Genomic DNA, 16,560 nt, shown 5'->3' on the forward strand with positions numbered 1-16,560 from the left:
CCATTCGAAGTCGTGAGTACACACGCACAGAGTCACCATAACGAAGTAATTTATATACCTCTCTTTAAAACTTTTTGTAGTACAGATTATCATAAATTTTATATCTATAATGTGGATAGCGATTATGGCGGTTTAATAGGATCAGACCTATTAAAACAACTTGACGCTAATATAGACATGAAAAATCAAATTTTAAGAACTCGTGACACAGAAATACCAATTATTTATAGTCCACCTTTTGGCATTCATGTTGATGCACGATCTGAAACTCGTGTTAAGGTTCCTGTTAATCTTCCTAATGGACAAGCAATATTAAATTCAATTAATTTTGGTAAAGGTATAAGAGCACCATCTGCTCTTGTAAAATGCGAAAACGGTTATGCTACCACTATAATACAGAATGCATCTGATAAAAACTATAAAATTAAATTCACTAAACCTCTAATGGTTACAAGTTACAATAATTTGTGTTTTGAATATAGAGATATTTTTTACAGCGAGCATATACCATTAAGTTTTTCTAATCAAGTTAAGCATAAAGCTCGTATTAAATTAAATGCTTTAGGTAAAAACGATAAAGGTAATCAATCAATGGTAGTTAATGTAGATAACTCTGATAGAAATCTTGATGACTATATTCAAGAATTAACCGATTCAATAACACGATTAGGACAAAACAACCAAAGTAAAGAACCTGAAAATGATAACAGTAACTCTATATCTTTTTCTGAAGCATCTAGGTCTATTCCATCTCGAGTTAATTCCAGGTCATCATCACGCACATTAACAATAAACTCTAGTACAGATACAGCACATTCTGCTGAAGATATGGATACTGATGGCATTCCCATACTTTACGAAGCTATAGATACAAAACCAAACCAAATATTAATATACCCATGGTTTAAAAATGAACTTTCAGTTAAAATTCGTTCACATCCCAAGCAAAAGATTTTAGAGGTTCACTTACCCCTAGATAATTCCGAGTTAATAAAAAATTTTCTTAAAGAATATATTAGACCCAAAATTAAATACTTTATCTATTACGAAAATAAAGCACACCGACAATTATTCATACAAGTATTAATTTTATTATTTAGAAAAGAAACCGTAAAGCTTTATGAATGCACTGAAAGAGTAATTAATGTCACCGACGAAAAAGAACAAGAGGAAATAGTAATGAAGTATCACGTAGGCAAAACCTGTCACCGAGGTATTAAAGAAACAATTTCTCATTTAAAACGAGTTTATTTTTGGACAAATTTAGAAGAAACCGTAACCAGTTTAATAAATTCATGCGACACTTGTAAACGTATGAAATACGATCGTAGACCATTTAAACCTCAATTACAACTTACACAAACTCAATCAAGACCTTTTCAAGAATTATTTATAGATTTATTCTCCATAGAAGGAAAATATTACTTAACCATATTAGACGCATTTAGTAAGTTAGCACAAGCTTTTGAAATCCCAGATAGATCAACACCTGAAGTAGTCAGGGCACTTATAAAGTATTTTTCATTCTACGGCGTACCTACTAAAATCAGTTCAGACCCTGGTTCTGAATTCAATAATAAACTCATGAAAGACTTAATGACATTATATAAAATAGACATTCACATAGGCACCCCTAACAATCCAAACTCAATGGGATTAATAGAACGATTCCATTCCACAATTTTAGAAATATATAGACTTGCGAAATATGAACATAAATTCACAGATGCTACATCAGTGATGACTTATGCTATAATGGCTTACAATCAAACAATCCATTCAGTAACAGGTCTCACTCCGTTTGAAGTAGTATTTGGTCACACGGAAAATAACAATCAATTTAATTTAAATTTTGATAAAGAATATACTCAACAACTAGTTAGGGATCATGCAAAAAGAACTCACTACTTATACAAATACTTAACCGATAAAATAGGAACTAGGAAAGAAAAAGTTCAACAAAGTAGAGTAGGAGAAACTAATTTTGATTTAAATGAAGGTGATAATGTTTTTATTAAAGGCATAAATCGACGTAGAAGCAAGGATAAGCCCAGGTATGAAAAAGCAAAAGTTAAGGGTAAAATAAAAAGAAATGTAGTATTGGTAGAAACTAGCACAAAAGATAAAAATGTTCCAATAAAAGACATAAAACGTCCCCCACAGGTTCGTCCTGCTAGTGACCCAAGCAGTAACGATCCGGGCCCTTCAACTTCAAAAGGTTGAGAAGAATCCAGGCGTTCTCCCTCTTAGAGAAGGAACCGCTATGATTACGTATGATAAGTGGATAGTAATTAAGACATTAGATATTAAACTTATTAAGGAAGAATTAGAATTTAATATGCATAGGTATATAGAACTAAATAGAATAGTAGAATTACAGTTAAATACCAGTAGCCCTTCGTTAATATACTTCAATGATGTTAAGCTTCAAGTTAATTATATGTTAAATATCACATTGAACAAATATTCAGAAATTGTACCAATTAATAGACAGAAAAGAGGACTCATTAATCCTTTGGGATCTCTAGTTAAAATGATAACAGGAAATTTGGATTACGATGATGCTATTAAATATGACAACTTAATAAAAAATGTAAAATCTCGTGAACATTCTCTGGAAAAGAAAACTACTGTTATATCCGAAATGATAAGACTTGTTGCAAACTCTACTATAAATATTACAAACAATCTCGAACAATTAAGTGATGCAATTAATAAAATTAATAAAAATATTAAAGACATTTCAATCATTTCACATGTTAACCAAATAACACATATCTATAATTCCTTCTTACATAATTTTCAAATAATTTACACAAAATTGACCGAGATTGAAAACATTTTAGCATTCAGTAGAATGGGCGTATTACATCAATCTATAATTAATACTAATGAACTCATTAATGTACTTAGAATCATAGAGAAAACAGATAAGCTGATATTTAAAGTAATTACTGAAAATATTGTAAGAATTGAACAGTCCATGACATTGAAATCGTATTTTAAGAACAATGTTATTACTTTAGTATTAGAAATACCCTTAGTTAAGAAAGAAACTTATTTTTATTATAAAATTGTACCCTTACCTATCACCCAACCTGAAACAAACCTTACCTTAATAATATTACCCAAGTATCCTTACCTTATTGCGAAGGGGTTGAAAGCGAAATCGCTGTCGACACCATGTAAGAATATAGAAGAAGAAATATACCTCTGTGATGAGCTGCAGACCATGGTACCTGTTGAAGACACTTGTATCCTGGACCTGATGAAATATTCTCACAACGTCTCTTGCAAACAAATTCCAATAGAATTCGAAGAAATTAAAGTAGAACTTTTACAGATTAACCGATGGATAATCTACTCTAAATCACCTGTTGATCTGGTTAGAACCTGTGATAATGAAATTTTACATTACACTCTCATAAATACTTACTTATTAACCATAGAAGATAAATGCCAATATAACATTGCAAATCACAATTTAAGAATACATAGCAGTAACGGTGAGAAGCTTATATCTCAAAAGCTGTCGCTAGTAAATTTACCTGAAAATTTGAAGATCAGTATCCAGAGCAACATTAATCCTGTTAAGCTGAATGGGGTTGATTTAACCAATTTAAAAGTATTATCATACGCCCTACAAAACAGTGAAAATCAAAGTGATAGTGTAGTGAAAACCAATAGTGTCAGTTTAGGGACAATAATTCTATATGTAATTTTAATTTTAAGTCTTATATCCTTTCTGGCATACAAAAAGATAAAAACATGTATAATATTTCAAGGCCGAAACCATCCTCCGAAAAATTGTTCTTCAGATGATTTCGAGCTTAAGGAGGGAAAAGTTACAATGTCACACAGATACCCAAATAGCACCGTAAGCGTTAATGCAATCAATGCTTAGTCTTATCATTCCATTGTGTACCACGAATCAAAGTTATCATGTAAGGGGTTTTAGCTGTAAGATTATAATTATATTAAAGGTAGTCTAATATCGACCACCATAGTGATAGGGTCTAACATCGACCAACTTAGAATAAGAGTCTCGTATCGACTATTAGTTAAGAATATTAAGTGTAATTTACTTAATAAAGTTTTCCTTTTTAAAAAAACCTTTGATAACCGTCGCGATTTGACTAAGTTCTCTGTTGCTGTTGCCAAAACAATGAGATCCGTTCTACGTAACAAAATTATTGCCATCTTTAAATTAATACATTTTCTAAAGGTTACTCGTAAATTTCTAATTATTGCAATAATAAAATAAATAAATACATAAATAACAATAAATTGAAGATATATGTGTACCGTTTTAGATGTTTAAATATTTGTTATTGTTTACTTTTTTAAAGGATAATAAACAAAGTATTGCATGAAATGAAACATCAATTTGTATTTTGACATTTTCTGTCTTAGCTTGGGCTTAGCTTAATCTCACCGTTAAAATGTCTATAAATACTAAATCATAGTTTAACCTTAGTGTACACTAAGCAAACGTAAGTAAAGTCTGAGCAAATTCCAAGTGCGCACTATAGATCTCACCCTCAGACTAAAACGCCTATATAGTCTGTCTCACTCTAACGCGTACCGGCTGTACCGGCCGCGGTCACGCTACGTCACCGATCTCGTCAGAGAGATGGGAATGCGCAGTATGCGTTCTGTCCCACTCTAACACGTGTTTGTCGCACCTATATTACGTCATCGTGTGTTAGGTTTTTTTTGTTACGGAATTTCTTGATTAAGTCGCCGCGCTTAAAGCCCGCGATAATATCTATGCAATAGCTTAAAACTATTTTAACTAAGTAACTAATATATCCCAGAGTTAAGTATTATTGAACTATCAGAATTGTGAAATCAAATATCTCGTAGCTTAAACTAAGAGCCACGCCTCTTTACCTCTCGTACTAACTAGCAACTATATCGACTAATAAATAAATATACAAGAATTTATTATGGGGTATAAGTAATAAGTTAATAGAAGCTTTGAAAAAAACTAACATTTACGGGTTTTCTTTCTGTTTTGTCAGTATGTTACTCATAGTCTGCAAATTCGACACAGTTGTCTCAGATAAGAAAATAAACACAAGAAGATTTGAAAAAAAAAACATAAAATAAGCATGTATGTAATAATTGGATGCCTAGAAAAGACGTGAGCAATTAAAGAACGATTAGGTATTTAGCGTGCGAACTTTCTGTTTATGTCTCTGAAGTAGTATTAGCGACAAACGTCGTTAACTAAAATTACGTAAATACCGACTTTATATGGTACTTATAGACTAAAAATAATAAATAATGTTTCTTTTGGCCCGGAATTATGAATAAATTCATGGTGTAGTTTGATCATGAAACTTGTTAACATATATACTGTAATACTGATTTATTTAAAGTCGAAAAAGGTGCGTCAATAACATGAACTTCACGCGCGAAATCACGTTAAATAGTACCATTACATGAAAATGTTTGTTGTTCTTACTACAGACAATACTGTAGCTTTGTAGTGCCATTGTATAATAATTATGATGAATTTAGTTACTAATAAATTTTTTCTATTGCATTAAAGAAACAATAATTATTTCCAGTCTTTCAAATCATAGTCATAATCACAATCTTCCGTAATTTTATATTAGTTTTTACTGTTCTTTTCCTTGCTAGTTTGTAATTCTGTGTGTGTAAAATTTCTGACATCATATTTTCTTGCTTGCATGTTGACTTATCAATAAATAACTTCTAAACAATTATTTCAGAAAGTAAAAGATATAAAAATAAGCGATTCGTCGGATAACACGAGTGAGGTGGCTGGTATTGAGGAGACTGTTGGTAGCAGTAGTAAGGTCCGCGCTGGGGCTTCGCAAGCTCTATGGTTCCTCTCCACTACAAGAAACATTCTAGTCGTTCTACTCTGTTCCGCGTTAGCGTACTACTTTGATACTAGAAACCAGGTGCCGTTTGTATTGACTGGTAAGTTGATGTTTGATTTTTTCCAGAAAATAACTAAAGGATTCTACTTTATTTACATAATTTTAGTTATGGTTACATGTTTGAGTTTTTTTTTGTTAATTATGCACTTCTTTTACTTAACCCGCTGTAGGTGTTACTTTTTTTTATTGTTCCATATTAGGTTTGCCTGGAAGAAATCGCTTGTTAGCGATAAGGCCGCCCGTTGCCTTATAATTTATGAAACCATTACTATTCTGGGCAAAACATTATTTATTCTGGGCTAAAAATATTTTCAGCTTATAACAGTTAAACAAAACAAAAGAAGGCATACTTTAAAAACATATAAATTGTGTCTTAGCTGTAAAATTAAGTAGAATATATTTAAAAAAATCGTAAGCCTTATTTTCCACAATTAAGTTCCATAATTTTAATAAAAATCACTACTCTATTGTATTTTTTCAGGAACAGTGAAGCCGGGATTACCAGAATTTTCCCTTCCGCCATTTTCAGCGACTGTCGGCAACCACACATACACATTCATGGAGATGACGTCGACCCTCGGATCTGCGATATTCGTGGTTCCTCTCCTCTCTATATTGGAGAATATAGCACTGGCTAAGGTTTTCTGTAAGTATATGCAAACCAATTAATATTTTAATATGTTTGATGTAATATAATTTTTCCATGTAAGCGATACATCACATCGCTCAGGAAAAACCGGCAACGCACTCGCGAGCCCTCAGGCATTAAGAGTGTCCATGGGCGGCGGTATTACTTAACATATTTTTTTTGATAATAATAAATATTTTTTTACACGCTTTATATTAGCTTCACCTGTATGTATGTATGTATGTAACCGACTCCTTCGGACTCGATTTTGACCCACTTTTAACGGACAGATTTAATTCAAACTTTGCGCACCTGTCAAAGATCGATGACAATGCAATAATCCGAAAAAAAAAATGAAAAAAAAAAAAATTAACTAAAAAATAAATAATAGTTTAAAAAAACTAGAACACACGCTTTTAAAGCACATCAAACTAAAAATAATTCCTAATTTAGGCTGAAAATGGTAATGAACAAAAAATACTGGTATTATTGTGAAAAAGCGTGGGGCGCTCTGTGCCATATTTTTCGTCTATCGAGCAACCCACGATGTTGTAGTTTGATGTGCTTTAAAAGCGTGTGTTCTAGTTTTTTTTAAACTATTATTTATTTAAATACATACTTATATTATGAAATATGAATTATTACAGCGGAGGGTAAACGCGTAGACGCCACTCAGGAGATGATAGCCCTGGGAGTGTGCAACATTGTGTCATCGGTAGTGGATTCGATGCCTGTGTCGGGTGCTTTGTCTCGTGGGGCTGTGAACCACGCGTCTGGGGTCGCCACCCCAGCTGGTGGGGTTTACACTGGGGTGCTGGTTTTGCTGGCTTTGCAGGTGAGAACCAAAAGCCTTGTAAACAAGTATTTATAGCTGCAAGTTTACCACGTAACTTCATAAATTCCGATCTCAAAATTAAGTTTTCGTATCACGTAATGATTAGTTTGCGTTTTCTGCAATGCGGAATTAAAAAAAAACTACATCCTAATTATGATAGCATAAGGGTTCTGTGTAAATTAGTAAATTATTGAAATCGCTATCAAATATATGTGGTAACCTTGCTGCTCGCATAATTGGGACACATGTTGCAAAAGAACTGATTCCAGTTCAAACAATTTGTATGACTCAAAACTTAGCGATTAATAAGAGTGGCGGAGAGTTTCTTGCCAGTTCTTCTTGCCTTAACGCCCTTGACATGCGAACAGGTAGTAAATGTAAATTTAAAATTAATTTAACCTCTTTTCTGACGTTCATAAGTGTATTTGTTTACCTATATGAATGAAGTTATTTTAAGTTTGATTGTTTGGAATGAAATTATATCGATATTTCAGTACTTCACGCCATACTTCTATTACATTCCGAAAGCGTCTCTTGCGGCGGTGATCATCGCGGCTGTCGTCTTTATGATGGAGCTTCACGTGTTCAAACCTATTTGGAGGACTAAAAGTATGTATTAGCTCCCACACTTTACATCATTTCGTTACGTTTAAAAAATAATTAATATTCCTAACTTACACATGTAGATTTTTGGGTATAAGATAGGGTGCACGATTTCCCTAGAGAATGGAAAAAAACGTTTGATCTAATTTGTATATCTTAATAGTATGTTTATATTTATTTTTTGTATACAAAAAGAGACAATAGTTTTCGGGTAGTATTTCTAGATTAGTAACCTTGGGAGTTGGGATTCTAAAGAAAATTGTTAAAAATACATTGTAAAATTAACTCTAAAATTAACCTTATAGTAATATTTGTTAAAAAAATTCAAATATTTATATGACGATGGAACAAATTGGTTACAATTTAAAAAAATATTACTAATGAATCAAAGATAAAAAAAACAAAGCTTAATTATTGGTTTATAATGGTAGGTACGAAGTGCAACAGTAGGAATCAGTTATTGACGCCCGTGACAATTGTCGAAGTGCAGTCTTCAAAGTTGACTTTATGTATAATAAATTCGTGTTATTTACAGAAATGGATATAATCCCAGCAGTGGTGACGTTTGCCACATGCCTTCTAGCGAGGCTGGAGCTGGGCATTGTCGCAGGGATTGCTGTCAATCTTCTCTTCCTTCTTTACGCTTCTGCCCGACCGTCTGTCAGGGTGTGTAGGGCTGTGGTGAGTTTGTGAAAAATTTTCCTGTTTTTTTCATGAAATCACTCTAATTACACCATATTTTGAAACTTTTGTTTTCTCTTTTCTATTCTTTCTTTCTGCCTACGCTGTGTTGTAGTTAAAACTAATACATATATCATTCCACTTGTCCCTCCTTTCAGTAATTATTCTGAAATATCCGAGTTTTGGACAAATCGCATCCAGATTGACCATTCTTATTAACGAGGTCTGGATATCCATGGAGAATGAATAGCTTTGAAATCAATTTTCCTTTAATTTATAATTTACGAATCATTGCATTTTTTTTTCGTTTTTGTTACATTAAACATTGTCTGTTTATGTACCAATGTATCAGGGTGAACAGCGTTGGCAAGCTATACTAAAAAATATAATGGTTAATCACTTATATCACTCTTTTTAATTAAAATTTTCCCAGACGATTGCTATAAGTAATTTTAATATAATAAATGAACGCTTTATAATGTAAGAAGTGTCTTCATGAAATTTATCTTCACATTTGTAAAGCCATTTATAAAAACGTAAACTTTCGTCTCTTTTGTCCAGTCAAGTGACGGAGTGCCATACATTCTGGCGACGGTGGACCGAGCGCTATCGTTCCCTTCGGCGGAGTTCGTTCGACGCGCTTTACGCAAGGCTCCTTCGGATGCCCCTCTGGTGCTGGACGCACATCACGTTCAAGCCGCTGACTTCACTGCTGCTAAGGTGATTATTAACCGACATTAAAGAAATCTGGTATTTTTGGAATTGAATGAGTACAACATTTTTTTATGATGTGACACATGTCTTCGATCAAGAGCAAAGCCCGGTTATGCATCTCCTCATTCACCTCAAGATTGGAATTTTTTGAACTGACACGAATTCGACGTAAAATGATGCGTAGTTTGGTCAACAGATGGCACCACATGCTGTTTGCATTCGTAAAATACTTTATTGATTTACTTACTTATTGTTATTCGATATTTTATTACTTATTCTGCTATTCTGAGTGGAGAAGAATCCACCAAAAAAGAGATAACTAACATCTGTCCAGCCGATCTTGAGTTATAAGTGGTGTAACTAACACGACTTTGTTATTGTTCCGTCACGGGACGGTTGGCAGAATTATTTTGTCATATACATACATACAAGACGTAATATCACATATACACGTTTGCAGGGCATAAAATCTCTGATAGACGACTTCCACGCTCGAGGGCAAACAATAATCTTCTACAACGTTAAGCCGTCCATTGCCCACGTGTTTCGTGGAGTTCGTCCGCGGGAGTTCCTCATTTGCTCGCATCGGGCCGAGTTGGATAGGCTTCTGCTGAACATCACCAGGGGAACGAAGCAGTCTTGGTGAGTATTTTTTTCATAATTAACATTCTAATAGGTACTTTAAATAACTTTGATAAATAAAAAAATTTACGTTTTGTGTACTTTAAAGACGCAAAAGATTATTGACACTGACTGACAGATAACAATTTTAAGCTTTTACTTCAATTTATACATTTTCGGCGGAACAATCATTGTTTCGAGTTGGTAGAATACAAATTATGCGTAACTTTTGAATTCTAATATGAATATTTTTTTGTTATAGATTCGATCCTGTTCTAGTAAATGTGTTTCTAAAACTGGAAACATTAACCCTTGTGATATCATATAAGTATTAAATTGATAAAAATCTACAAATAAATTATTATGCAAGCGCTTTTACATATAAGATTGTGTAGTATTTTAATCAACTAGTTCTAATTGTAAAACGGTATATTTTAGCAAAGAAATATAAGTTTGTTTGACGTGCGCAGGACATATTGAAAACTGATTTAAAGCGCTATCCACACATTGTACGTAACCGACTTTTTTCCCCGTCCCTGACGGAACACGGCCGGGACGAGTTCCCGGAAATGTGTGGATAGCGCTTAAAAAATTCAAACGGGAATTTCTTCACATAATTCGACATTGACCTATACTCCCGTGTTCTTCATTGGTGAAGGTGGCGCCTTTTGTAAGGTGCCTGCTGCCTTGGTAGTGATCTCTCCACTTTGTTCGGTCTATAGCTATCCTTAGAACACCTGTTATGGGGATATCCGTGAGAATCGTGGCTTTTGCCTTGAACCAGCTTGTCCAGGTTAGGGAGCGTTCAAGTATTATAGTAACGCAATTTTTGGACCCCCCCCCCTCATGTAACACGCCGTACTACCTAAAAGTTACCATTATTTGGTGTAAAGTACTGGAAAGTCGAAAATAATATTAACAATAACGCGTAATTCAATCACCGCCCCGCATCGTAACGTTTTACAAAAGGACCCCCTTCCAAATTTCGTAACGTAATACTTGGTTACCGTACCTTATCTGGTTTGCGACGAGGGCGATATGACCAGTCAGTTAGAGTATGTCGTTGAGTCTCATACGAATACTTCAATAAGGAACGTGAAATGTCAAGTTAATGTAATAAATTTGCGTTTCTATCCGTTAAATAAGTTTTGTTAAGATACCATTTATATAAAACGACGAAAGAGTGAATCTACTATAATAACTTAATCATTACCTTGTAAAGGCTAGTTATAAATCGACGATTTAGCTAAACCTAAAGAATTTAAAATAGTTCTTAAGATTTTCATTTACTGTACTTCTTTCTACCTGTCTATGGACTTTAAAATTGTATATTGATGAATATAATGATATAAATTATTTTATAAAGGTGACTGTTGTTTGAATTTTAACCTTACATCCAAAAACTACTTTCTACATGTTTGTTATAATTATTTTAAAACATGAAACGATTTACAGAGGAGTAAACATTTACATTACAGGAACAAAAAAATAAAGTATAAATATATGTGTAGTGTAGCTAACCAAGTTAACATTACCGTTAATGTTAGACTGTAAACAACAACTCTAACGTTAGACTGTAATAAACAGATAACTCCTGATTTAGTTTACAGTTCCTTTCTTGATCTGTGTTATAGGTATTTTGCAATATACCTACTAAATCAATTTGATGTCGAACACAATTAAAGGTGATACTTATGATGATGACTTCTGTAACATAAGGTGAATTTCGAAACCCGGCAAGTTTTAGCCATTTACCAATTCGCAGTTCTCAGGCTGCGTCCTCATATAAAAATAAATCAGTGGCGCTACAACCTCTTTAGGTCTTGGCCTCAGATTTCTTAATCGGTTTCATGATCACTTTTAAATCTTATAGGCAAGTAGGTGATTAGCCTCCAGTGCCTGCCACACGCCGTCGACTTTTTGGGTCTAAGACATGTCGGTTTCCTCACGATATTTTCCTTCACCGTTCGAGGAAATGTTAAATGCTCAGAAAGAAACCAAATCCATTGGTGCACAGCCGGGGTTCGAACCTACGATCTCAGGTATGAGAGTCGCACGCTGATGCCACTAGGCCAACTAGGTACTCATATAAAACAAATTATAAATCCCGGTATCGTCACTACACTTTTAAGGATATAATTATAAATGACCATATACTAATAAATAAAACGCACGTTGGAGATAATCATATTTATTTTACAATCCTCGATACATACGTGGCACAGTCCAAGCCGGACATTCATAAAAAACTTTTCGTTACAACTACCACAACATAACGTATAGGTACATCACTCGATTAGCTAACACTGAATTAAATCAGGCTATTCATTGCCTAAAGATCTTTTTCATACATTGATTTTATAATCAGAATAATCTAATCTTAGAAGATCAAACACGAGAAAATATTCAACTGAGTGGACAGTCTTTTTTTAAGAGCTTTTGTATGAAAAAGAACTCGTCTCTGAACGTCCAATTTCTATTTCAATAGATATTAAACTCGATCACTAGTTACGTACTAGGGATCACCCAAAACTAAAAATAATACAAGGAATCTTAAACATTTTGTGACTTATATAACACAAATGTGATGTAAATTTCGTCTTTATTCCGAAACTTAAAAAAAAAATTAATTATCAGACACGGCCAGCTGGCTGTAGGCAAAACCTAGACGCACAAAGTACCACAAATGGAGAATCCTAATTATTGAGCAGTGTTATTTTCCTAGAGTTATTTTTTCCGACAAACTGAGCTTTGACCAATCTTAATAACTTACGTTTTATTCTACAAAATGAATCCATAAAGTTAATTACGTCTATATTTAAAAAATTAAATGCTCAATAATAACGCGTTTTAGAAATTATTAGAATGTTATTTGCTCTTCTTGAATAAGTCAAAGTTAAAAAGGAAGTTATTAAGGTTGGACTATAAATAGAGGAAGACGTGCACCCTTAAGAGATCAATTAACCAAAAACTGGCAATTCCCAAATGACACCTAAATGTTGAAGAGGTGAATTATTCCAATGCGTGTTTAAGTTTGAAATCCAGCAATAATCAGCAGCATTACATCCTCCCAACACACCTTTTAGGTGAAAATATTTTTTGGCATTTCCCACGATTAACTTACGATATGACACAATCAACATTTGAACTTAAAATATAGATAAAATTAACTAAATAGGATATAAGGCCAGTTATAGACTAGCACTAACCTTTTAAACTAGAGTGGGTGTGTCTTGAGAGTATTAGAATATTGGCGGGAGAACACGCCCACAGCGATACAAACTTAAATTTATTAAATTCAATTATAAAATAGTCACTTAAATCACGACAAATAAACAATACTATTTGTACATAAACGTGCAAAACCACGCGAGTGTAAAAAAAGCTATTGCCTGAAAGAATGTTATTATAAATGTAATTTGTCTAACTAAATTTGCATGGAAAATTATTACCACTATTAATTTTGCACGCTTACATAATATATATATAACGGGGTAAATAAAAAAGTCCTCTAAAATAATCTGACTGTACCTCTAGATTCATATCTATCACGTTAGGGTGAAATCGATCTAGACCTAACTAAATCTAGACTATATAGTCTTACGAGTAAATATAGTATAAGGTTTGGCATGGCGTCCATCACATCCCAACTCTTAATTTACGTCGCAACTTGACACTAACCTAATTTAAATGCATTCCTAATCTCGTAAAGTGATTTTTACGTTACGAGAATTTTTGGCACTTATTCGCTACAATTCTGACAATTATCCTAAAAAAAACAATACGAGTTTTTATTCCTGCTAAGTATTCAGAATTTCTAGCGAATAAACGCCTCCCACCAGTACACTCATAAATCCAAATCTACTGCTTTTCTTACCACACTCAAAAAAGTGCAAGATTCAAAAAGGCTACAAAAATTTTAATAACTGTAAGTGCTTATAAGAAAGTTGAAAAATCACCTTTACCTCCCGATCCTAACAACGACCTATCTAAATAGGTATCTAGCTACGAACTTTCCATGAAACTCCTTTAACATATAACTGGGGTCCAAAATAACCACAGTTAACTAAACCTTATAAGCCCCTTACGAAAACCTATAGAACACATTTTCAACGCTAAGTAAAGAACCTCTGAAATTGATATTTGTGCGGGAAGCCGCGAAACATGTAAAGAATACCACAAACATAAAGCGAAGTTGACCTCAGGTCTAAACATCACACAATATACTCTTGAGCTAAGCGCCTCAACATCTTCAGACTTCACTAATTCGGAAACGAAGTTTTCCTAAATAATTATCACAGGAAATCCAAAACCCTGGACACCTTCAATTCTTTTGACAGATTTCAAAGCGTCGTCCAAAATTGTCGAATGTCATACGTTATGTATGTATGTAAACATCTGAATGAATTTTATCATCATTGTTTCTCAACATCTTATTCACTCTGAAGAGGCATCGGCGCATTAAAAAGATAAATCCGCTAACAGTTTAAAAATACAGGACAGTCGAATTATGGCAGTTACCGTGACGATTGGAACAACATCATTCCCACATACATACTGAATACGATCCCATCCTTATATTTAGTACTTAAAATATTAAGTCATTGGACAGCTATGAACGGCAATGGTTAATGAATTACTTATATCCTTAATTCGCTTTTGGTTGTACGGACAGCTTCAGCTTATGATCCAAGCTCCGTAATATGATCAGAACAGTGAATTACGTTCCATATAGATTAATTAGTATTTATATCAAAGATTTAATATCAAGAAAAACTGTCCAAAGACCCTTACACTTAGATAAATTACTAAACAGTTATAGATGACATACATCAAAGCTATCCTAGAAAAATACTTTCGATGCGCATTAATGGACCGAAATTCCTAATCTTGCAAGTGCAAGCAACGCTTTGTTGGGAACAACTTCAATTGCACAAATTTCCTCGAATTGAAATTTAGGTGATGCTTTTGTTAGAACATACTGTTGATTAAAAAAAAAAAAAAAACGGCCAAACATACAAAAAGATTTTTTACCAATTTTGAAACTATCTTAAATTACGCTCCATTTCATCTTTACATTCTCATTAAGATAGGTTTCTTTAGACCAATTAATTTCAAGTGAGAGACTACGGAACATGGGTAAGTTAAATTGTATGACTACGTTTAAAATACGTTCATTTGAAATTCGTGCAATTGACGCTTTTTACTCGAATAAGACTGGGTTTACACGGCATTGTCCTGCACGCATTTCGCAGTATACGTCTTAACGAATAAATAGTAGCACATGTATTGTACATAGACCCATTCATACGGCGTTTGTACTGCAAAATATCGTACACCGTTTATACGTTCAAACGAATACTCAACGGATTTGTCAAGCAAATCGAATGAACTTTAACGTTAATTCGGTTTAAAGGGGCACATAATATAGCTCTGTCTCGTTCTCGCTCACTGTGACATCTGTGTGAAGACTGCGGCTATTCGTATTTCACACGAATGAAAATCTACCGTGTGAACACCGGAATACAAAGAAAACGTGCAGGACAATGCCGTTTGAACCCAGTCTAAGAGACAAATATAACTACGACATGGAAAAATATGAGGTTATTCTATAGATTTACGGGGTACGATTGTCTGGAAGTGTTGTACATACGTTGCATGGAGATCGGACTTAGTACTTCAGTAGATCGTCGTCCAGTTCTGTGAGCGCCAATTTACTGTCTATCACTGGAATAGAGACAAATACAATTTACTACATAATAATATTTCATTCACATAATTAAATCTAATATTGTTATTAGTAAATGTACATTTATGAACTTCAATAATACAAAAATTGGTAAGTCTAAATTTACATTTACCTACTACGCGTCCACGCCCACTCAGACGAGATGAGCTGGCAGGAAACCCTCGCTACTCTTTTTAATCGACAAGTTTTTGGTTTACAAAGAAAAGTATATGGAACTGTAATCATTGACGCCATGCTTTATGTCATGCTGTGTGTTACACATGTCAGAAGTGAAACTTCTTTTTTTTTTTTTTTATAAAACAGGGGGCAAACGGGCAGGAGGCTCACCTGATGTTAAGTGATACCGCCGCCCATGGACACTCTCAATGCCAGAGGGCTCGCGAGTGCGTTGCCGGCCTTTCAGGAATCGGTACGCTCTTTTCTTGAAGGACCCTAAGTCGAATTGGTTCGGAAATACCTCAATGGGCAGCTGGTTCCACAAAGTGGTGGTGCGCGGCAAAAACTGCCTTGAAAAACGCTCAGTTGTGGAACGGCGGACGTCGAGGTGATACGGGTGGAATTTCGTACTCTGCCTCGACGTCCGATGACGAAACTCAGCTGCAGGTATTAATCCGAACAACTCCTCTGAACACTCTCCATGGTAAATGCGGTAGAAGATGCAGAGAGACCCCACATCTCTACGCAACGCCAAAGGATCAAGCCGCTCGGAAAGGGATTGGTCATCGACGATTCGAACCGCTCTGCGTTGAATACGGTCAAGTGGAAGGAGCTGGTACTGGGGAGCCCCCGCCCAGAGGTGAGAGCAGTACTCCAT

General features: G+C 34.3%; 2 protein-coding genes across 7 annotated transcripts in view; one reads left to right on the forward strand and one right to left on the reverse strand.

Annotated features, from left to right (window-relative positions):
- LOC125049367 (sodium-independent sulfate anion transporter-like) overlaps positions 1-11,367 on the forward strand; it is a 45,134-nt gene extending 33,767 nt beyond the window's left edge. For both annotated transcript variants that reach the window (XM_047648589.1, XM_047648590.1), the window contains exons 6-13: positions 5,742-5,955; positions 6,397-6,561; positions 7,191-7,378; positions 7,873-7,987; positions 8,517-8,662; positions 9,224-9,382; positions 9,837-10,018; positions 10,260-11,367. In XM_047648589.1, the coding sequence (XP_047504545.1) occupies positions 5,742-5,955; positions 6,397-6,561; positions 7,191-7,378; positions 7,873-7,987; positions 8,517-8,662; positions 9,224-9,382; positions 9,837-10,018; position 10,260 (1,170 nt within the window). In that variant the 3' untranslated portion in view covers positions 10,261-11,367. The remainder of the gene's footprint in view (positions 1-5,741; positions 5,956-6,396; positions 6,562-7,190; positions 7,379-7,872; positions 7,988-8,516; positions 8,663-9,223; positions 9,383-9,836; positions 10,019-10,259) is intronic.
- An 805-nt stretch (positions 11,368-12,172) lies between these two features.
- Positions 12,173-16,560, reverse strand: part of LOC125049586 (prominin-like protein) — a 67,249-nt gene continuing 62,861 nt past the window's right edge. For all 5 annotated transcript variants that reach the window (XM_047648966.1, XM_047648969.1, XM_047648965.1 and 2 more), the window contains one exon: positions 12,173-15,724. In XM_047648966.1, coding sequence (XP_047504922.1) covers positions 15,712-15,724 — 13 coding nt within the window. In that variant the 3' untranslated portion in view covers positions 12,173-15,711. The remainder of the gene's footprint in view (positions 15,725-16,560) is intronic.

Source organism: Pieris napi, chromosome 5 (genome assembly GCF_905475465.1).
Source record: "Pieris napi chromosome 5, ilPieNapi1.2, whole genome shotgun sequence".
NCBI lineage: Eukaryota > Metazoa > Arthropoda > Insecta > Lepidoptera > Pieridae > Pieris > Pieris napi.